The sequence below is a fragment of the Amblyomma mixtum genome, chromosome 3 (genome assembly GCF_055824585.1).
Source record: "Amblyomma mixtum isolate Tamu chromosome 3, ASM5582458v1, whole genome shotgun sequence".
Lineage (NCBI taxonomy): Eukaryota > Metazoa > Arthropoda > Arachnida > Ixodida > Ixodidae > Amblyomma > Amblyomma mixtum.
The window spans coordinates 70,275,410-70,295,367 of NC_143014.1; the positions used below are offsets into that span (position 1 = coordinate 70,275,410).

Sequence of the window (19,958 nt, forward strand, 5' to 3'; positions counted from 1 at the left end):
CGTTTCCTCGGCGGCCGCGCGGGCGGAGGGGGCTCGCTTTATCGACGGAATACAGGGAGCAGCAAATCCCGACCAAGCACTTTGTCGCTTCCTAACTGGCGCCGGCGTGCGTGCGTGCGGCCGGTTCTCCATTATCCACCATCATTGCAGGAAGAGGGAAGGCGGGAGGAGGGAGAGCACGGCGCATGCGCGGCCCGCCCCGCGCGTGCCGCCGTCGTCGCCGGCGCCGCCGCAGAGGCCAGAGCCGCAGCAGCGCGCGGGCCGCAGGCGGCAGCAGCAATGGAGAGCGGCGCGGCGGCCTCCCCGTACCCGCTGCACAGCTGGCACCCGCACGTGTACGCCCAGCCGCCCAAGAGCCCCACGCCGCACTCGATCGCGCACATCCTGGGAATACGCGACGACGCCCGCAACGACCAGCCGCTCAACCTGTCGTGTCCGGGCCGCACGCAGCCGTCGCCACCCGGCCTGGTCGCGTCTCCGCGCGCCTCAGCGCACGACGCCAAGACGGCCCCGTCGCCGCTGCCCGCGCTCGGGACGCCCAGCCTGCCGCACGCCGACGCCCAGCTGGCGCTGCCCAAAGGTGAGCAGCCGCCGGTGGAGCCGCGCGCAGCACGCAGCCGCTCGGCGGTGGCTGCCTGCTGCCGGGCCGCTCCTCCGACACGTGCTCCTCGCGCGCCCACAACAGGTGCCCGCCCACCGCGCGCGCGCTCCTGCGCCGCCGCCGCCGGTGGTGGTGGTCACCACACCACGAGGGTGCCTCCCCTCTCCCGCCTTGTCAGCGGCACTAAGGCAGCCGAGCACTCACGCGCGTTATTTGATGAGTCGACTGGAGCCATGTATGACGCCGAATGCTTGTGCGCCGTTCGGAAGAGAAAGCGCTGGCTTGGTGTCCTTTTTCGTCAAAAATTAATTTCAGACATTGCCGTTAATAGCACGAGTCAGATATATCAAGCATATCTGCGGATCCTCGCTTTTAATCGCTCTGTTCGTCCGTTCCGAACGTTTTTATGGACGCATAGTATGATTCGCGCATGTTCGCCTTTGAAATGTCTTGGCACAAACTGAAATTAGATTAAGAATTTGTTGTCCAAATTTATAGCGCATTTCCGAAAACTGAAAATTGACAACGTCCGTTGTCCGTTTTCACGCCACATAGCGCTTTGTGGTGTGTTTCTTTGCGCCCGTGTCTTTTGTGAACGCTGTGAGGAATTGAAGCATGTACTACAACTATCTAGCCCGACAGTTCGTCTTGAGCAAGTCCGTTCGTTTGTAGTACCAACTTATGCCACTTTTACCGATTGACACCGCAGTATCCTGATGACAAATGTAAAACCATCGTGCCCCTATGCTGCTTTAAGACAATAGCAAACTGGCATTTTGAAATTCAAGAGCGTGAAATGATAGACAACGCAAATAGCAAACTACGTCTTTCACTTTCATCCTCAGCAAGAAGCTAGGTTTTCAGTAAAACTTTTGCTTTGTTCTGAGTGTGAAAGGCAAATTGGTTTGCGTTAAGCATGCCCTTATAATTTATTGTTCTGTATTGCCCTCTTATCGTTGACAAGGATGAAAAACTTGTTTGGTTTGTTTTCTGCGGCCAAATTATATGGTGTACCATAATTTTGGACTCTTTCACACGTATGCTGCATCATGTGTGCTGATGCGTCACCGCTTTTAAATAAGCAAGAAAGGTATCCAGCCTAGTGTCAGCTTTATATTACGCGAGAGTTCAAAGAGCTTCGCTTTAAGAGCATCCAGATTGTTGTAAGAACGAAGTGAACTTCGTACCGGAAAAGCTTTTTCTGCTTTCGCCGCTGAGGAGACGTCTTATGGGGGAAGAATGACGGGAACGCGTACTCATTTTTGGCGTACTGCTGTCACGCCACCGAGGTATTGTGTTTAAATAGGCCGTGAGAAGCGTTTTGCGCGAGCCGGTTGCGTCATAACTCCAGTAGGTGTAGGTTACTTGTTGCTTATGTCATCGTAAACTCGTAACCAGCGCCGTTGGAAATATGGTATGCTATCCGACCAGCAGTGCACTGCGCTTGGCTTTGCATGGGCCCATCTAACTCTTTGACAGAAAGCAAGGATTTAGATATGTCCAGCAGACGGGCAATCTCCGCGATATGACGACCAAGCGTGCGTTCTGTGGGACCAGAATTTGTCGTCACTTTTTGTATACTATTCTCGGTTCCTTTCTTTTTTTTTAGTTTTGCCGTCTTGTATAGGGCCAAAATTGTAGCGAAGTGAATTACAGTGTTTAAATAGCTAAATAGTCTGGGCACATTAGGTTTTAGGGAGGTAACGACGAGATTTCTTATTGCAGGAGCCTACAGTCATTGGACAGCAGATCTCTGTCATCCGTCTTTTTGGAAGCCCACAGTCTTGTATACAGATTCCCGTCGTATCACCAACACCGAGGGTCTTGGATCTAGCATTTTTGGGCCGCAGATATAGCAACTATGCGGCAAGCGTGATGCTACCTCCTAACCTCGACCGCATTCCGTACAGTGCTTACCGTCTTATGGCATGTTCCACTTCTGCAACAACATTCGAAGTCTCGCCCGGTTATAACTCGTTAAATCTACGCATTTGGGCTGCACTGTAGATCAACAGGTAAGGCGACGCGTGCGTGACATATGTGGTTACTGCTGCAGCGCGTTGTCTTTTCGTCTGGTTTCTTTAAACTTGACTTGCTGTCGGTGGCATATTCGGGAAATGAAAAGGCGTGCGATCGACCGGGTGACCACTTTTTACCGAAGAGTGTTGAATCAGTGTAGCAACGGTGAAGTACGACGCATTAATCCGCCGTTGCTTCTTGTCTCAGCTCTTGGACTGAACGTCTGTCCTCAATACCAACGACACGGAGCGCATTTAGCGAGAACTGTTCACCAGGTGGTCGCTGGTCTCATAATTGACATCCAGAAATTTACAATTGATATTTATTTCCCTTTCATTACTCCCTGTCCTTACGCGAAATGAGATCGGAAGGAACAACACTGGCGAAGCAGTCTAGCTAAACACTAGTCAGTAGTTGTAAAACGCGGTAACTGGTGTGTTCAGTTCATTTATTACAGGGGGCCTTTCTGTGTCTTCAGCCGACGGATGCGAGTCATATAGTACCACTAAAATAATTTGATTATTATAATTACAATGATATATGTAATAATCTACTTTGTGCTACATCGCTCTTCAATTACGCAAGTCATTAATTTCGGCCTTGAACAGAGGCGATTTATAATAATAATTACGCGTTTAATTGTTAGACGTTCCTTCGTTTTCAAGAAAGGAGAGCGCACGTTCCGTGAAGTAACTGATCATTCGGTCAAAGAGATCATTTTGGATTAAGAATTAATCGATAAATAGGCACATATATATTCATTACATCCCCAGCTGAGCTGTGTTTGCTTCTTAAGTTGATTTTAGGCCCGTTTATAGTGAAAACAGATGGAGCCGACGCAGATCCGCAAATGTTTGCGCAATTGTGAAGTGAACGTAAGTCGGTTTAATTCAGAATTTAGTGTGCTCTCCAAATGAAAGCCGCTTTGCTCTCAAGTCTGCGCTAAATCCTACCTGTTGAACTTTTGAATTATTAAGCTGAACTACTAAGGTCTCATATAAGCTGATCAACTAACTTATTGCGCCCATTGCTGCAAATAACATCAGTACTTGATGCTATATTGCCCCGACACTAGATGCTTAACGGACTGCAAAGTGCACGGAAAAAACATCACTGCTACTTCCCAAAAGCGTTCGCGATAAGTGCTTCGGCAATAATACTCTTATCTGTTTCGCACGCAGAAACAAGCCCACATTTATGCCGTCCCTTGTTCCATCTCAGGCTGCGTTTGCAGCGGGAGGTCTATTTCTCATTCGCATTGCTGCAGTAAGAAGGTTTGGCAATGTGTTGCCGCGTAGCTGCGAAACGCAGTGTCCGGAAGTTTCCATCGATCTCCTTCCCCTTTGTGCGTACGTGTTGTCGCCCTTCCGCTGTGTACGGCTTACGTTCCGTCAACAGAATGTGAGTGTTACGGACAGGACTACTTCCGGCACCCGGCTATAGGTTCCGGCTTCTACGGGGCAACATTAACCCCCCCCCCCCTCCTATTTCTGGCATGCTGATTGACTCACACTGGGCGGCTGCTAGGTGCCTCCACTCCTTGTGCCGCGCTATCCATTAACCGGACATGCGCGGGCTGCCAGTGAAATGTGGCGCTCTCATTGAGATGTAGCCGACGCTTGAAAAGGCTCAGCGCTCATCTTCGGCTTACTTTCAGGGATATTGTAGCGTCACGGGCGTGTCTGGGGGGCCCTTGCGTTGAGCAACGTTACTGAGCTGAACAGGATCTGGAGTAAAGCTGAGTTCAGCAACTCTGAAACCGTGAATTCTTCTGCGGAACTCACACCAACAGCGCCCTGACTATCCTTCTCCATTTTTCAGCCGTAAGTTAGCACCAGACTCTCCTCGTCATACTTATCAATTCTGTCTGCGAGGCACACGCATCATTCAGCGCCCTAACCCAATTATCTGCTGCAGCTGAGCGTTCTCTTTCCTTACGCTCGCGACATCCATTCGGAACCACACTGTTGAAGCCTTGCGGCTCACATTACGAAAAGCGCTGCGTTCTTTTCGCTCGATGTAGTTCTTTCGTACTGTTTTTACTTTCATATGTTTTTTTGTTTCTTTTGGGCTTTAATTATTATTTCTCTCTTGAACCCCGCTGTGTTCTGCTGTGCACGCTAAATAAAAAAAAAAGAGGTGTTTGTCAGGGGCAGCGGTTACCCCCTGACTTACTCATAGTTGTACCGGGCGGTCATTATCTTGAAAACGGCAGAGATAATGCTCAGCTGGCGACAGTGAGAAGTATAATTGGATTTCGGCAGTTCAGCCTGCTCAAAATTAATGGCCGACAGCTTTCTTTTTTTCATTTCGATGAGGAGACTGTTTGCTTACTCTTGCGTGAAAGAGCTGAGTCACCAACACGTGCACCATTTGCGGGCACATGGAACTGTGCTTCCGATAGGTTCATGGCCGTATTGACAAGGCAGCAATGTAGCGACTTATGTGGGAGTTTCTTTGACACGCAAATTGAGTACAGCCACGCCCACTGATGTCTGTTATGCGGTCTCCAGCCAGCCCCTTCTACCACCTTTCGAGAGCAACTTTGCAACAGTAGCTTTATTTTTCTCTCGCGCGCGCGAACGTAACGTCGCGTTCCCTTCAAAGTACTTATATGTGCCCCTTCGGCGTACCAAAACGGAGTATCAAGATAGTACCAAGGTAGTAAAGTATCAGGGCCCGTGTGTGGAACAGGATTTTGCCCCCGAACTAGGAATAAGGTCGATTTGGATGGAATTCCTTTGTCTGTGACGCTAGATTCATTTGTTTGGACGAGCTAAGCTCTTCCGTTGAGCTGTAGTGATTTTCGAAGGGAGACTGGCAGCACAAACTCTCATACTTTAGAGGTGAACTGACCCTTGGAAACTGTGTTGCCTTTGATTTTTTTTTCTTTTTTCCAGGTTTTCTTTTGTTTTGCGCCAGAAGAAACAGTATATTAGCGGACAGAATGTCAGCTGAGGTCCTCATTTTCGTTGGACCATTTGACTTCTCCGCGCCGAATGGTTGCAGCTGCGTCATTCTCATGAAGTATTGCTCTGTTCCGCACTTGGTGAACCAGAGTTAACCGCCGCTGCAACCGAAACAACAGACGGAAGCATCGGACAACACTGCGCTTTTCGCAAAGACGCTCTCAATGTAGGCACCCTTGCTGCGCCCAACGATGCGCGATTTTAAATATCGTAAACTCCTGTGTAAGTTTGGGAGTCGACATGAGTAGCTTTTATTTCAGAAATATCAGATATGCAAATTTAACCGAAAAGATGGCTTTGTAAAGAAGGAAGGTAGCGTAACCTTCGAGCAGCTGCGGCGATTCAAAACTACGTTTTCGCACAGCCAGCAGTGACGATTTGCAACGTGCAAGCGCATTGGCTGCATCTCGTAAATTATTTGTAACAGCGGCACGAACAACATGATAAATAAAAGTGCTTTGTGGCTCATGTCGGCCAGTTTGGAGCGAATAAGTGAATTCATAGCGCAAAAATCACGAAAATTTGTTAAGCCGAGAGCAGCTTCTTCAAATTCGCCCTCCTTTCAACTTATGAATGGCTATGAGTTTTGGGCTATACAGCGAACAGGGCTTTAACGATTACCTTTTCACGTCGCTTCGGTGTTTTTCCGCCACTGTGGATTTCTCTAACCATTCTTTCTCTTTTTTTTTTTTTTGACATAGTCTGCCACTGGTACGCCCACGTTGCCTTTATTACGCCTAAACGATCTCCGGGATACTGATCCGGAAACTGAAGTTACGTGCCCCACGCATTCCCTCCTGGTGCTCGCTGCTCACGCGATGTACGCGAAATCAACGGAACCGTGTTACGCTTAAGCGTTGCTTTGCAGTTATGTTAGGAGCTCAGTAACGGATAATTCGCTGGTAATTCGCTGTACGGAAGTGCCTTCTGTCGAGCGCCGTGGGCAGCGCACGGCATGGCACGAATGGAGAACTTCGGGATTTCGCAAAGCACAGTAGACTATCGAAACACCTGAAGTCCTATGAATGCCGGTGGGGAAAGCACCGGCGAGGCACAAAGCTCGAATTGATGCTGCAGCCGCGAGCTCTTTCTGTTGCAGGAAAATCCAATAGAAGCTGCTGCGTTTTGTTTTCGAATGCAGCTGCATTAGTCCTTTTGCAACCAGCAATTAAATCGTCCCGACCACGAGCGGCCGGCCGCGCAAGCATAACTCAGAAGAAGCAGAATTTCGACGGTGACGCCGCAAGCCGTCTTCCACATTTTCGTTGCTCGTGATTATAAAACTATCTTTTTTGGTGAGAGCGGCACGGCTGCAACCTCAAAACAGTAGTCTAACAATCTATATCGGATTACTGTTCGCCTTTTTGTGTTCCTTTTTGATTGCCGCGGTTACGTAACTCGCCGGTTATTCCAAGCACTTAAATTCCTACCATCTTTTCGCGGCCCAATGAATGTGTAACAAGACCGCTTATGTAATCCGTCATCCACCGTCCGCGTCGTGACATCCCTTGCACGTGTTGACCCTCGGCGCAGATGACGCCACTTCTCATGCAGCCCGCATTATTTCCGCCTCTGCGGACAGCGTGGAGTCATCATGCCCGCTCATAGTACGGCTTCTGCGTGTTCAGCCGCAGATCGCAAGAACATTTGCTAAGCCGTCTCAATCCGTACGGCAGCCGATTGTTCTCTGTATTGGAAATATGTGCACGTGGTTGTGAGCCTCCAAATCATAATCACGTCTTCATGGTGGTCCGTGAGCTATACCCTCTGTGAAGAGATGCAGCATTTCGGGGGATTTTGAGTGCCGGGAAGAAAAAAAGAAAGATTAAAGAAACCAGGTTTTTTTTTTTTTTTTTAGAAATATCGGAAACACTGGGAAAATACTCCAAACAAGAATAAGCTTATGCCTAGTTTCCTAGCTTCCTCTTGACCGCTTTTTGACTGCCTCCATTTTTTTTTAGAGCATGCTCGATTCTCTCCATATTAAACTTCCTTATGTCGGTTACTTTGTGCTTACTCATCAGTTTTATATGTATACCAGTTCTATTCTGTCTGTGGGGTTAGAAGCTTTCATGTTTTGGCGTTTCTTGAACAGATCTTTCGTCTCCTGAGATAGCTTGCCGTTATCCTGTCTAACCATCCAGCCACCTGCTTCTACTGCGCACTCCGTAGTGATGGCGATGATGCCCAGAGTTTGACACCGGCAAAACTTTTTTTTTTTATGAATTCTTGCTCAGATATAACCATTGTTAACTGCGGCTTCAATTGGTTTCCCAAAAACTGCCGTTTGCTGGCGTGTGGTATCGGTGCGCTTTCCTCTCCACTCACAGCCACGGTGAGGTAATGTATGCGCATGCGCAATAACACAGAAATGCTTTCGATAAGTGGCCGCTGGATTTTAGGGTCATCTTCTGAGTCCGTACTCGACGGTGTTTCCATTTCAAGGGTCCCTCCTGGTTAGTTTTTTTTTTCAGGCTGCAGCAGCCAATCCAATGAAGGGAGATCCGGGAGTCTGCTGTATGTTGACCGCACCAAGGATAAAAAAAAAAGCTTACAGACAAGCCGACCGTCAGGCTTTAAAGAAACGTTTGTTGAATTGACTGCACCAGAGTGTCACAACCCGCTTGAGGCGAAGTTGCCACAAATGACATACATCAGTGGGGCAGTTTTGTTGCTTAGAATCGATACTAACTTGCGGCGTTCGGTCTTCGAAGGCTTGCATTCGTTTCACCATCAAGGCACTTGCTAGGCGGGCCACTCGGCGTTTAATATGACAAGGTAGTGAGAGAAACGAAAGAAGAAATGTCTGCTCTGCGCTGTGAGTTACTGCGTCTATTGGCCAACTGCTACGAAGCGACCTGCACGAGGAGAGCGTTATTAACTTTTTCGTAGCTACATTAAAGGCCGTTCCCGCGCACTACAGTGGACAATGATTATTGCAAAACTGGAGAGAGTATCTGCGTAGATTTAAATGGCTATTAGCGAGTTTCACATTGAGACAGTGTTGGCGATATAGTTAAAGTCAACACGAGAAACTTAGAAGCTGCATATAGGCGTTCGCAGCCAGGTGACCCAATGTCAAAACGCTGGTTCACTGTGCCCTCGCACTTGACTTGCTGTATTCTGACGTCACTAAGCTGACGGTTCTGTAACAAGGTGCAATGTATAATCATGTGCTTAAAGAACTCCGACGTGGTGTCTGCTCAACATGCCCAACTTTTCTGGACATTCTGGACACCACCAGTGCCATCTGTTTTCTGCCTGTAGCGAACACCGTGCCACTCAATGGGATTATTTTAAACTGTAATTTGAAAACACTGGGCTCACAAAGAGTGCTTTGGGATGGTACACGAGGACACTGATACTGAAGGCGTTCTTTTCTTAGGCACGGCAGAATCTCGCTTATAACATGCTTTCTGGGCGCGCCTACACGAAGTATACTATAAGACAGTCTAGTTCTCAGACTAGACTTATGCGCCGTCTAAACTCTCTTTTTGGCTCATTTTGTCGGTGGACGCCTGAAGTGCGCCTTGAGAAAAAAAGAAACATGAATTCCGACTAAAATCTTAAGATGCTAGCTGGCGTTTGGGTTTTTTTTTTTCTCTACCTGCGTGGTTCTGGTGTTCACTTGCAATGTGAGCCAGTTATGCGCCATTGCTTTCCTCAAAACCAATACAGGGAGCACGCATAAGGCTAAACTGGGAACTAGACTGTCTTATTTGCTTCGTGCAAGCGGGCCCTGATCTCGCACTGACTAGCACTGACGACCGAAGGAAATCAATGGAGTTGTACCAAAGATTCAGAACTCCCGCGATAGTTTTTGTTGTTCAACGCCAGGCAGCACGTGGTGGTGGCAGCCGCAGCAAAAAAGGCGTTTATCCAGATTCGTTGGACTTATTTGTTTGCAGCGCAGGGGAGTAAACTGATGTAATTTCACTTTTTTTTTTCTATATCATGATGACAGTTAGCAGCTATAAATTTTCCACAAATTAGAAATAACTAGCGCTTCCGAGGCAAGAAAGGACAAGCTGTTTTCGTTCTTTAGCATCCAAAGTTTTATACATGTATAATCGGTAGTGAGGAAATAGCAGCTGATAAAAACACCGTCTATGCATTTTTGATCATGCGTAACCCCGTTGTCATGCAAAAAAAAAAAAAAAAAACGCGCAGCCTTTCTGATGGCGCCAGGGCTCCGTCTCGGTTCGAATGGAAAGCAAAAAAGCATAATACGTTCAAGAATAGAGAGGGCTGGAACTTGGTGTCGCGGTCATTTAGGCCCTCCGTGTTAACTGACAAGAAAGCATGATGGCATGGCTCAACTTCGAATTATTTCGTAGCTGAGAAATAATAGTGAATAAGGCGCACTTTTTCGAGTTATGTATCCGACCGTCGCTGTTTTAATGTTCACTGGAGTAATATTTCACTGCCTTCTTCAAAAGCCACTAGACCATACCCGTTTTTTTTTTCGCCCACTTTCCACATCTCGAGGGGGAGGGGGGGGGGGAGAACAAAAGAAAAAATTTTCTTCAAATTTTCGATTTCTTTTTTTCGTGCCCTCTAATCACTACATCCGCAGCCCGTTAAAAGTGACTCCCGCATTCAAAACAGTTGCTTCGTATAGAGCTTCCTCAAGTGCTTTATTACAAGATACTTTTAAAATGCACGCACTTCTTGGCGGCCTGACTCAAGGGCTAAAGAGCTCGCTGATGAAAGTGCTAAATAGCATGTCGATAAAAGCGATCTTTTTTTTTTTCTGACCGGTTTGTGTTAGCATGCAGCTCGAGTAAAGGACAGTGGTATCTGATACCCAATCCCGTCCACTTTTCTTTTCTGTACATTCGGCTGGTTTTGTACTCTTTTGGCATACACTCTGAATGGCATGCATGCAGGCTGCAGCTCGTTTCTTGCTGTTCTACTCATCAGGTGTGGCGCGACTTCCGGTTGGCCGATGTCGCATTGAAAATCCTGCTGCAGTAGGATATTCTGGCTTGCATTTTCCGCATCGCTCAAACTTTTTCGGCTGTGCGATTCACTGCATCGTTTTTCTTATTGCGATATTATTTTCCAAGTTGCAAGGTTATCACTGAGCCCTGTTGGCGCAGCGCGCTGTTTCTCACCCGTTTTCATTTTAGTTTATCTCATTAGTACTTTAAAAATTCACCCCGCGTCAAACACCTCAGAACTATCTCTGCTTGTCTGACACAAAACATTTCACTAGTGTTACTAAATTTAAATTCAACAAATAATTCCTACAGCTTTGAATACAAGGCAGGTTAACCGTTGCTGCCGATATTCATTTTAAAAAATAATAAACTAGTCGTGGACCAAGCGAAGGACAAGACGTGGTCTTTCCCTCATTGCGTGAACACTCCACGATGTTTATTCAAGCGCGGGGTAGACTATAGCTGCCATACCTGCCAGAAGGTTTACGTAAAGAACAGAAAAAACCTAAAGAGACGACCTCTCGCGCTCAGCAACTGCGGTAAAACTATATAGTCCTCCATCCTCCATGGAATGCGAAAGAAAGAACAAACTATGTGCCACATCGAAGGGCGGTAAGAGTGGCTCTTTAATATGCATTTCTGGAGCAGTTCGTACAGGCCCCTCCAATGTGAAAAAGAAAAAAGCCTGGCCATTCATTTAGCGGTCGCTCCATAATTATGCGTGACAACCGCACTTTTTTTCTGCTTGCTGACTAGTTTTCCTCTGGGCTTACAACATCCAAAAGTCATTTTCAACTTCAGTAGAAAGTTGACCAAAAATACGCCTTTAAATGCAAACTGGTTTTTCCCTTTTATACTGGAGGGAGCTGAACGCAGTCTTACGTTTTCGGAGAAACTATGCCTGAAAAACAGAAAAAGTGCTTAAAGGTGGACATTCCTTCGTCGTTCTGATGAAGAATTAGCGGGCAGAAAAACAAAGTTGAGCGATGAAGGCGATTTAGCCTCGCAGATAACTTGGAATTGGCGATCGCTATTTAACTATCCGTCTCGAGAACCGCAACTTGAGCGGAACGTCAAAGCCGGTTCGTGATGAGAAGCTCAAACAGCAAGCTACATCTAAAATCAATTCCCTCAATTATTCCCCATTTTTGGGAGCTTGATGCTATGCAACACAATGTAAAACATGAAATCGGTAGGGAGTATGTGTTTGGTCGTGCTGTGTATATTTTACGTATCATAACACAGACATGCTGGTGCATTGTGGAATTACTGCTCCCCCCTCGCGTTTAGAATGTGCTGCTACCCGCATTGTACATCCCCACTGCCCTTCGCTTCCTGCCTTTTATTCGTTGGACTGGCATAGTCTCTTCCGGTTAAACTTTTCAATGCTGTGTTCGATACATTTCCTGTTTTGCTGTTGTGTTGTCTGTGGGTGCGGAAAATTGTTGGTTGTGAGCTATTTTGCTTTAAAAAATACTTTAAATCTTCGTAAATTTGTAAAGTATCTCTATTGAATACAGCATACAAATATGTTGCTTGTCGAGTTTAAAAATATATATATATTAAACTGAGTTTCGTGCGTGCGGCTCGTATAAGTGAGAAGTGAGCAGCAGCTGCATCATTTACGAAGGCTAATCCTGAAAGCCTTTCGCATGCACTGATGAACGCACTGCTCACACCCTGCCTCCCGTTCTGGCCAGGCATGGTCGTTAACGATAGACTATACAGCGACGAGTGCGCCCTTTAAAAAAAAAAAAAACATTCTCACACACGCATGGCTGTGTGGGTTCAGCCTTCGATTTCGAAACGCTGCCCAATTTTAGAAAAGCATGGAGCAGTGTTAGATTAATAGCGAGTTTGAAGGATTCTTACTCAAGTACTGTCTCCAAAACAGTCTTCAGTTTATTTTGTTTTTTGTTCCTTTTTCCTCCTCTTCATTTTCTAAAACCTGAGATAGATGCAAGCCCCTTTTTGACCACATATCGTGAAGGCTGCCGTGTCTCAGAAAAGGCGGCGGCGTCGTCGGCGTCGTTGGCCGTGAGAGAAAAATCTACCAAAAATCCCCATAGAAGCAACCTATAGAAGGCAGGGGGGGGGGGGGGGGGCACCTATAGGTCACATGATCTTGTGACGTCATCACAGCCTGCCCGCCGTGACAGGTGACAGTTCAATTGGTGGTTGGTCGCGATAGGTCGCTCGCGAAGAGCAACCTGGTTTGCACAAGCCCCACCGGTGGACAGCTGCCTTCGCAGAGCAGTAGAGCATAGCTTTACCTCTGCACCACTGCGCCAGGAGTGGTACGAGTACTTCGAGGGGTCCATGAATGTAGAGAATGACCAATTCCGCATATATGGGCATTAACCCACCAGCGCTATCGCGCTATGCCCATAAAGCGGAAATAAATAGTATCTTCGATATTATCTTTCGACACATTTTGTGTATCTGTATTAGGTATCGCTTGACAAGAATTAAAGTATCGGTATCGAAAATACATTTTCAGTGCTTCATGTACTTAACGGCACTCGATACTCAAAAATGGATATGTGCCGCAGATTTTGAGGCTGTTGTGGGTCAGACTTTGGGTCAGCGGCTCTCGCTCAGGCGGTAGCGCACTGAACTAAGGGAAGAATTAGGGAGAGACACCATGCCAATGCCGTTGTTCCGTTCAGTCGTCTTTCTTTCTACGTTCATTATCTGCCAGATACACGACATGTATGTCGTGCTTCTGCCCACTCAATGACCGAAGATATGAAGCGACAGGCTCATCGTTATGGTAGAAATAACACCCCGTCACCCAATTTCAAGTTGCGTTGGTTGCAAGCAGATATGAAAGACTTCTGTTATTAAGGTCTTCACTTGCCAAATCGTGTTCGCATGAAGTTCAAATTAGTTTTGCTGCTCAAGTCGGTCGCCATCGGTTTGCTGGTTTACCGCACGCTTGAGGTTGTCGCCGCCGAGGCCTAGCTGGACTCCCCACGCCCGAATTCAAAGGCTCTAAGGGCGGACACATGCGAGAGGCGGAAGTTTGGGGTGATGGTCCCGTACGGCCTTAAGAGGGTTACCAGAAAATTCGGTGTTGAGGTTCTTTTTTCTGCGCCCTGCAAGCTGTCCCGTTTGTGCTCATTAACCAAGAAAGATAGACAAAAGAAGTTTGACTGTGTCCTCAACCACAGGAACAAGTTTGTGTCTTGAAGAATGAGCGTCATCTGTGAGATTCCGCTCAGCTGTGATAAGATGTCTGTGGGCCAGAGGGGCCGATGCATTCAAAAACGATTACTAGAGCGTGCCAACACCTTGGGTGCAGCACTTGGGCAATATCTACCGAAACATTGCAAGTCCTTCAGGCTTGACGGCGAAGCATGCACGCCGCTTTTCGGCCTAACAAAAATTACTGGTGGTGCGAGGGAACGAAATGAGCGCGAAATTCTTGCGTCCTTGCAGATAGCGAGATTTAACGCTGAAAAATGCGTAAGTAAGGCTTCCATCCACGTGTACACATTAAGGAACTGGTTTTTCTTGGCTTGAGGAGATGATTGCGCGTTTGATGTCATTGTGTGTTTGGTGTGCATGCTCTTTGTTGTTGAAGAAGAAAGGAGGTGCTGGCACAAGAAACCAGTTGTTAGTCTGCGCTCGTGTGCATCTTCTTCTCTTTGTTCCCTCCATTGCGCAGTTGTTATGTGTAAACAATATCGCACCAACTAGCCTCCCAGCGCACTCTTTTGTTAAAAGTAGTGCTGGGGAAATAACTTTTCGGCTTTTCAAGGTGAACGGAGCTTGCATGCACCTTTCAGCACATGGCAAAGGCTACCGCTAAATGCTGCAGTAACAAACGTAGAGCATCAGAAGCAGTTTCAAGGTCGGTTTATGGTTTATGCAGATTAAAGTCACAAAGCGACTCAGGCTATGAGAGACGCCGCAGTGAAGGGCTCCGGATAATTTCGACCACCCGGAGTTCTTTATCGTGCACTGACATCGCACAGTACACGGGTCTCTAGCATTTTCCCTCCATCGAAATACGACCGCCGCGGCCGGGATCGAACCCACGTCTTTCGGGTCAGCAGCCGAGCACCATAACCACTGAGGCACCGCGGCGTCTTAGAAGCAGTTTCAAGTTTATTCGCATGTAGCGAAGTGCTGAGACTGGTTCGCATGAAGAACTTCAGCTTTAAAATGTAGTTTTTTTAGGCTGATAATGGAAGAGATCGCTTCAACGTCACCATGGCTCCATTCCAATGCTAAAAATTTAACGATACCAGCAGCGCCCACAGCGAAGTTCAAAAAAATCCGCGAGGCCGGATTAACCCTTTCTATACAGTAGGCTATACCAAATGCACAAAAAAAAAATCAGAAATTACGCAGAATTTTCTTAACTTAGGTAATAATATTACCAGCTTTATTATTATTGGCGATTTCAGTGGTGTGTCGAAGTATCGAGTATCTGTATTGGAAATATAGTTCTTTGGAGGGTATCGGCTGTCCGTGCGGAAGATACGGAAGGCGGTCTAGCTGTTTTGGCTGCGGACGTGCTTAACCATTCTCCCTATAGTCATATTGTTCGTACGGTGATCGCTACTGACATCACAAAGTCATATGACAACGTCCTTCACTCTTCAATTCTTGACACCCTTCAAGATCTCGGTCTCCCGCATCGGTTTCTCCTCTCCCTCAATTCACTCATTTTTAACAAACAGAACCTTCAGTGTACGTGTCCATGGGAAGCCTTTTGGTCACTTTAACTCCAACCGCGGTGTGCCCCAGGGCACCATCCTCGCCCCCACATTATTTGACGTAACTTTTATACCTCTTGCCCGAGCCCTAGAGAAAATGCCTTCTGTACGCGTCCTTGCGTATGCCGACGACATAACCTTGTGGTCCTGTCATCGAGATGCGTCGGCGCTCCAGCAAGCGCTGGATGCCTTAACATCACGACTACCCCCTTTGGGTCTGACCCTATCGTGTAATATATCATGTTTCATTCGCATTGGAAACAGATGTGGCTCACGGAAAGCAGCCCCTTTTACCTTCACGTTAGATAATTCTCAAATACCTCAAGAAGAAAGTGTGCGTGTTCTAGGTCTTCTACTTCGTACATCTGGGACTGGGACTCCGTGGTTAAATGCGACCCGTAAGTCGGCTCACGCTACTCTCGGACTGATTCGACGCATATCTGTGCGCTCTGGCGGAGCGCGTTTTGACACTGCCCGTCAGCTCGTGCGCTCCATCCTCCAGCCGCGGATAGTGTACCAGGCCCAATTTCATCGCCTCACCCGTCGATAGTGGGACTCCCTTGAATCAATCAATCGGGAGGCTATGCGCGCCATAACTTATCTTCCTCGTGTCACACCCATACCCATTCTGCAAGAGTATGCTCAACTTGATTCATTAGGTGAAATCATCGACCAGCATAGGCAAGCAGAGCACGCAAGATGTCGCTTCAGCTTCATCGTTTACAGACTCTTCCTCCGTGGTCATACTGTCAACTCACAGACAATCGCTCCTCTGCTCCGCCGCCAATATCAGCCGTGTATCTGCCTTCAGGGTGCATAATATACACCGACGCATCACACACAGCACTGCAGGGAGTTACCGCAGTTTACAGCCCCTCCCATCCACATCTTAACTCCCGCGCTACATATAGCGCGGATACTTGCACGCCCCTTGCCTTGGAGCTTCAAGCGATGCACAGTGCAATTGATTCCCTTCCACTCGTATACCCACTTTCGATATTGTTCACATTTACACTGACTCCCTTGCCGCCCTTAAGTAGCTTAAGGCTGTCCGGCGCCCATTCCAAATTACACAATCCATTCACCAACTTTGCACAAAATGCCCCTCTCCTGTGCGTATGCACTGGATTCGCGGCCATGCTCACGATCCGCATAATATTCATGTGGATACAATGACACACCTTGACACATCAGACATCCCGCCACCTTCCCCTCTTCCCCCAGATCCGTTCCTGTCCCATGTTTCCGAGAAACAGGCTTTGCATCAGCGAACACGCGCTCTATTCATCCGTGTTCGTACCCTCTCCCCCGGAGTCTCACTCGGGATGAGGAGGTATCTGTGCGCCGGATTCAAGCAGGAGCGGCTCTGACTCCCTCTGTGCGTCATCAGCGGCGTGACAAATGTTTAGAAGTGACCCTTTCTCATTATGCCTAATGGCAAACCTCTCGAATTAAAAAAAAAGATACTTTTTTAAGTATCGTGCCCAGCCATGGCGGAACTTAAGTGTCCCCTGCAGTTTTTTTAACAACTGGTTTGAAGAAGCCGACTCAAGGTCTGCAGTGACGCAACCAGGCCTATTCAACACGTCGTCTTAGCTGCGAAGGGCTGTTCGAGCTTCGAGCTTTCTCTAATGCACGGCGTTGCAGGATACCCTTTTCCTTCACGCTTCTTTTCATTCATTGTCTTTTAGCGCTTCTTGCTGGCGCTCTGTAGACCAGCCAGTCCAAGACCTGTTGAAAGTGAGAGCGGCGAACTGGGAGTTTTAAGTAAGCTCTTGGTTCTTTTATTCAGTTCGCCAAAATTTGCACACTTAAGTTTTTTTCCTTATATATATATATATATATACACACACAGACTGCGGTCCCCTGCCCAGTACGCCTTTGAAAGCGAAACTTAGTTTTTGTTCCGCTAGAGTGGAAGCTTGACAGAAACTAGGTTTTGATCTGTACCGGTTTCGCTTTCAAAGGCGTACTGTGCAGGGGACCGCAGCGGTCGAGGAGGGACTTTATGCAGCCAACTAACTCTGCTAGCGGAATTATCTACAGCAAAATGAGACCTCTGCTGCGAGACAAACAAGAAGCGTGGATGAAAAGCCAAAAGGCGTGTATACTTTGCCGTAATTCAATTCCGATTCCGGGTCCACTCCGGTACCAGTCGCCCTCCGTCGCTAATATAAGTGGTTGATAGGAAGGGCACCAAAGCGAAGTGAAAGAACGGCGGTAAAATGCTGTTAGGCGTCCCTGCACACCGCGGAGCTCTTCTCAGTGGCTGCATTAAACGTAACTCGACGAGGAAGACAAGTCAAACATGACGTGATTTCACTTTCTTTTAATGCCTTGGTTTATCGTCAGTGGAAGAGAACAAAAAAGTGCACAGCAAGCAGCACCCCGTGGTAGATGGAGAGCAGTCTGGAAGCGGCGCAGATGGCACCAGAAGTAACGCGCAAGTATATAGCGACTGCCGTGGCCGGCGCAGCGCGCGTAAACACTTCGATTTCCGCCGGAGAATCTATACGCCATCAATTTCGACTTCTCGAACGGCTATACGGGAGCCCGGCGCGGTTTTCACGCAACGGCTATCATTTGCTCCGGGTTTGTTCCGGGTCGATGGGTGCCTCCGCGGGCGTCAAACCCATCCGTGTAGCGTCCCTCCCCCGGCCCTTCCTCGTGGTGCTGCGAAGGAATCACTCCAATATAGTTGCGCGGGGCTGCGCATAGGCGGCGTGCTATCACGGATGAAAAGCATTTAATTATGACGGATATGCGCGTGGCGTGTAGTGTTCGATCTGAGATGATGACGTGTATAGAACCTGGTGAAATTTTCAGTGGCGGCGTCAGTCGTTGCTGATGGCGTCACGCAGACGTGCACTCTCACCCTGCATAATCCTGCGCGCATACTACTTATGATAGAAACTGAACAAATGTCACTAGTTGTCGCGCCTGCTTGCAAAAGAATATCCAATATTGACTGTATTGCACAAGCCACTCAGTATGTTCTTGAAGCCAGTCTTGGCTGCCAGAGAGGCAGAAGGAATTCTGAAAGATCACTGACGTCAGTCCGTCACAGCAAAACAACCTGAAATTCCAAGGGGCACATTGCAACATCATGAGCCGATGGGATGGTTCTGCGGTTTGCTACGGAATTATTGTGTGTAGCTCATGGAAAGCCCTGAAAGGATCTGAAATTTAAAGAAATAATAATAAATATATGTGCAGAGTTTTATTGTTTTTTAAACGTTAGGCTATGTGTGCCACTTATAACTAAACACTAACAGTACTTTCATATAGTTTTACCAGGTTATTTTTGTTTAATATCTTTGCGATATAGTGGCCGTGACTTGACGTTCACGACCTCTATTCCGCATGGTCACTGCCCGGTCATTGTATCGTTGGTCTTTTTACATCCGCGTTGAATAATTCAGCAAGTACGCGGACGGTATTCGTGGAGCCCACCGGCCGTAATAAATAATCAGTGAAAAGTGCATGGGAGCTTCGTTCACACACCTGCTACGCGTTCAACTCTGTGTGTTGCCTTATATCTATGGGCTGTACTTTTCGGTTTAAACAAAAAAAAAAAAAGCTCGATAAAGATACGCCGAACTCAATTTTCGGAATTCGGTCTTAACCGAAAAAGGTCACTATCCTTGGCATGTACGCCACAACAAGCTGACTATTGAGTAGGACTTAAACTCAACCGAATGAGATTAACTGAGTACAAAAATATAGGGGTGGTTAGACAGAGATACCAGTTTAGAAGTTCATGTTTTGATACATATGATTCTTTTCCCTTAAATGACTCTGTAAACCTCTGCAAAGGCTCCCCACTGTCGTCTGCTAGTCACTCGCTAAGGACAGCTTCATGGATATGTAGGTTTTTATAATGCATGTAAGGACAGTGACGCGAGACCACGCCCAATCGTCACGGTGAAGCGCCGGACATGTGCTCACTGGTCGAACGTCCATCCATTCTGATTTAACCCCGAGAAAAGCTCGCCGCTTTCTTTCGTGACCTCGGCCAAAAGCTGATCTCACCAAGGCTTTACCTATTACGTGACTTTATGACACTTTTTCGTAAGTTTGGTTAGGGTTAGGTTAGGTTTAATTAATGCTAGGCTAGGATTTACATCGAGGCGTTAAGAATTAATTGTTAACCATGAATCATTAACTGCGTGAGCTCATGATTGCTTGCGATAGGTTTGCTTAGGGTTTGCGGTTCGCCTCATCTTGGTAGCCTGTTAATGTTTTGGTTTATTTTCGTGTTTGATACGGATTCTGTGACACCTGCAAAGACACTGTCGAAAAATTTCAAGTAGTGTCGAAGGGAACTAAGAGCAACTCTATCATCCTACATCTGCTGTCCGCTAAACGATCCTTGTCAAGGCACGTCCAGGCAGTCGGCGCAAGATACAAATTGTACCAAGAAATGAGGTTATACGCCATCGCCTTTACGTAAAATAGGTCGCCCGCAGGGCGCTCCTTGTCAAGTAGCAAAAAGAACTGGTAAAAGGAATGGATTGTGCGGTGACGTTGCCTTGGAACACGGCATAAATAAAAGAGAACCTATCCTCAACCTGCCCAATTTAGCAAGACGGCGTCGGGAGAACCAAGGGGGCTGATAAGCTTCAATTTGCGTATTTCCTCGCAAATGGAGCTCAAGAAGAAAAGAAGCACGAACTCTCAACCTCTTAAATTTTAGGAA

The 19,958-nt window shown here is 47.3% G+C and overlaps 1 protein-coding gene across 1 annotated transcript in view; it reads left to right on the forward strand.

Annotated features, from left to right (window-relative positions):
• Nucleotides 1-258: 258 nt before the first annotated feature.
• LOC149350536 (uncharacterized) overlaps nt 259-19,958 on the forward strand; it is a 197,311-nt gene continuing 177,611 nt past the window's right edge. Inside the window, exon 1 of the mRNA XM_089579580.1 lies at nt 259-580. Coding sequence (XP_089435706.1) covers nt 280-580 — 301 coding nt within the window. The 5' untranslated portion in view covers nt 259-279. The remainder of the gene's footprint in view (nt 581-19,958) is intronic.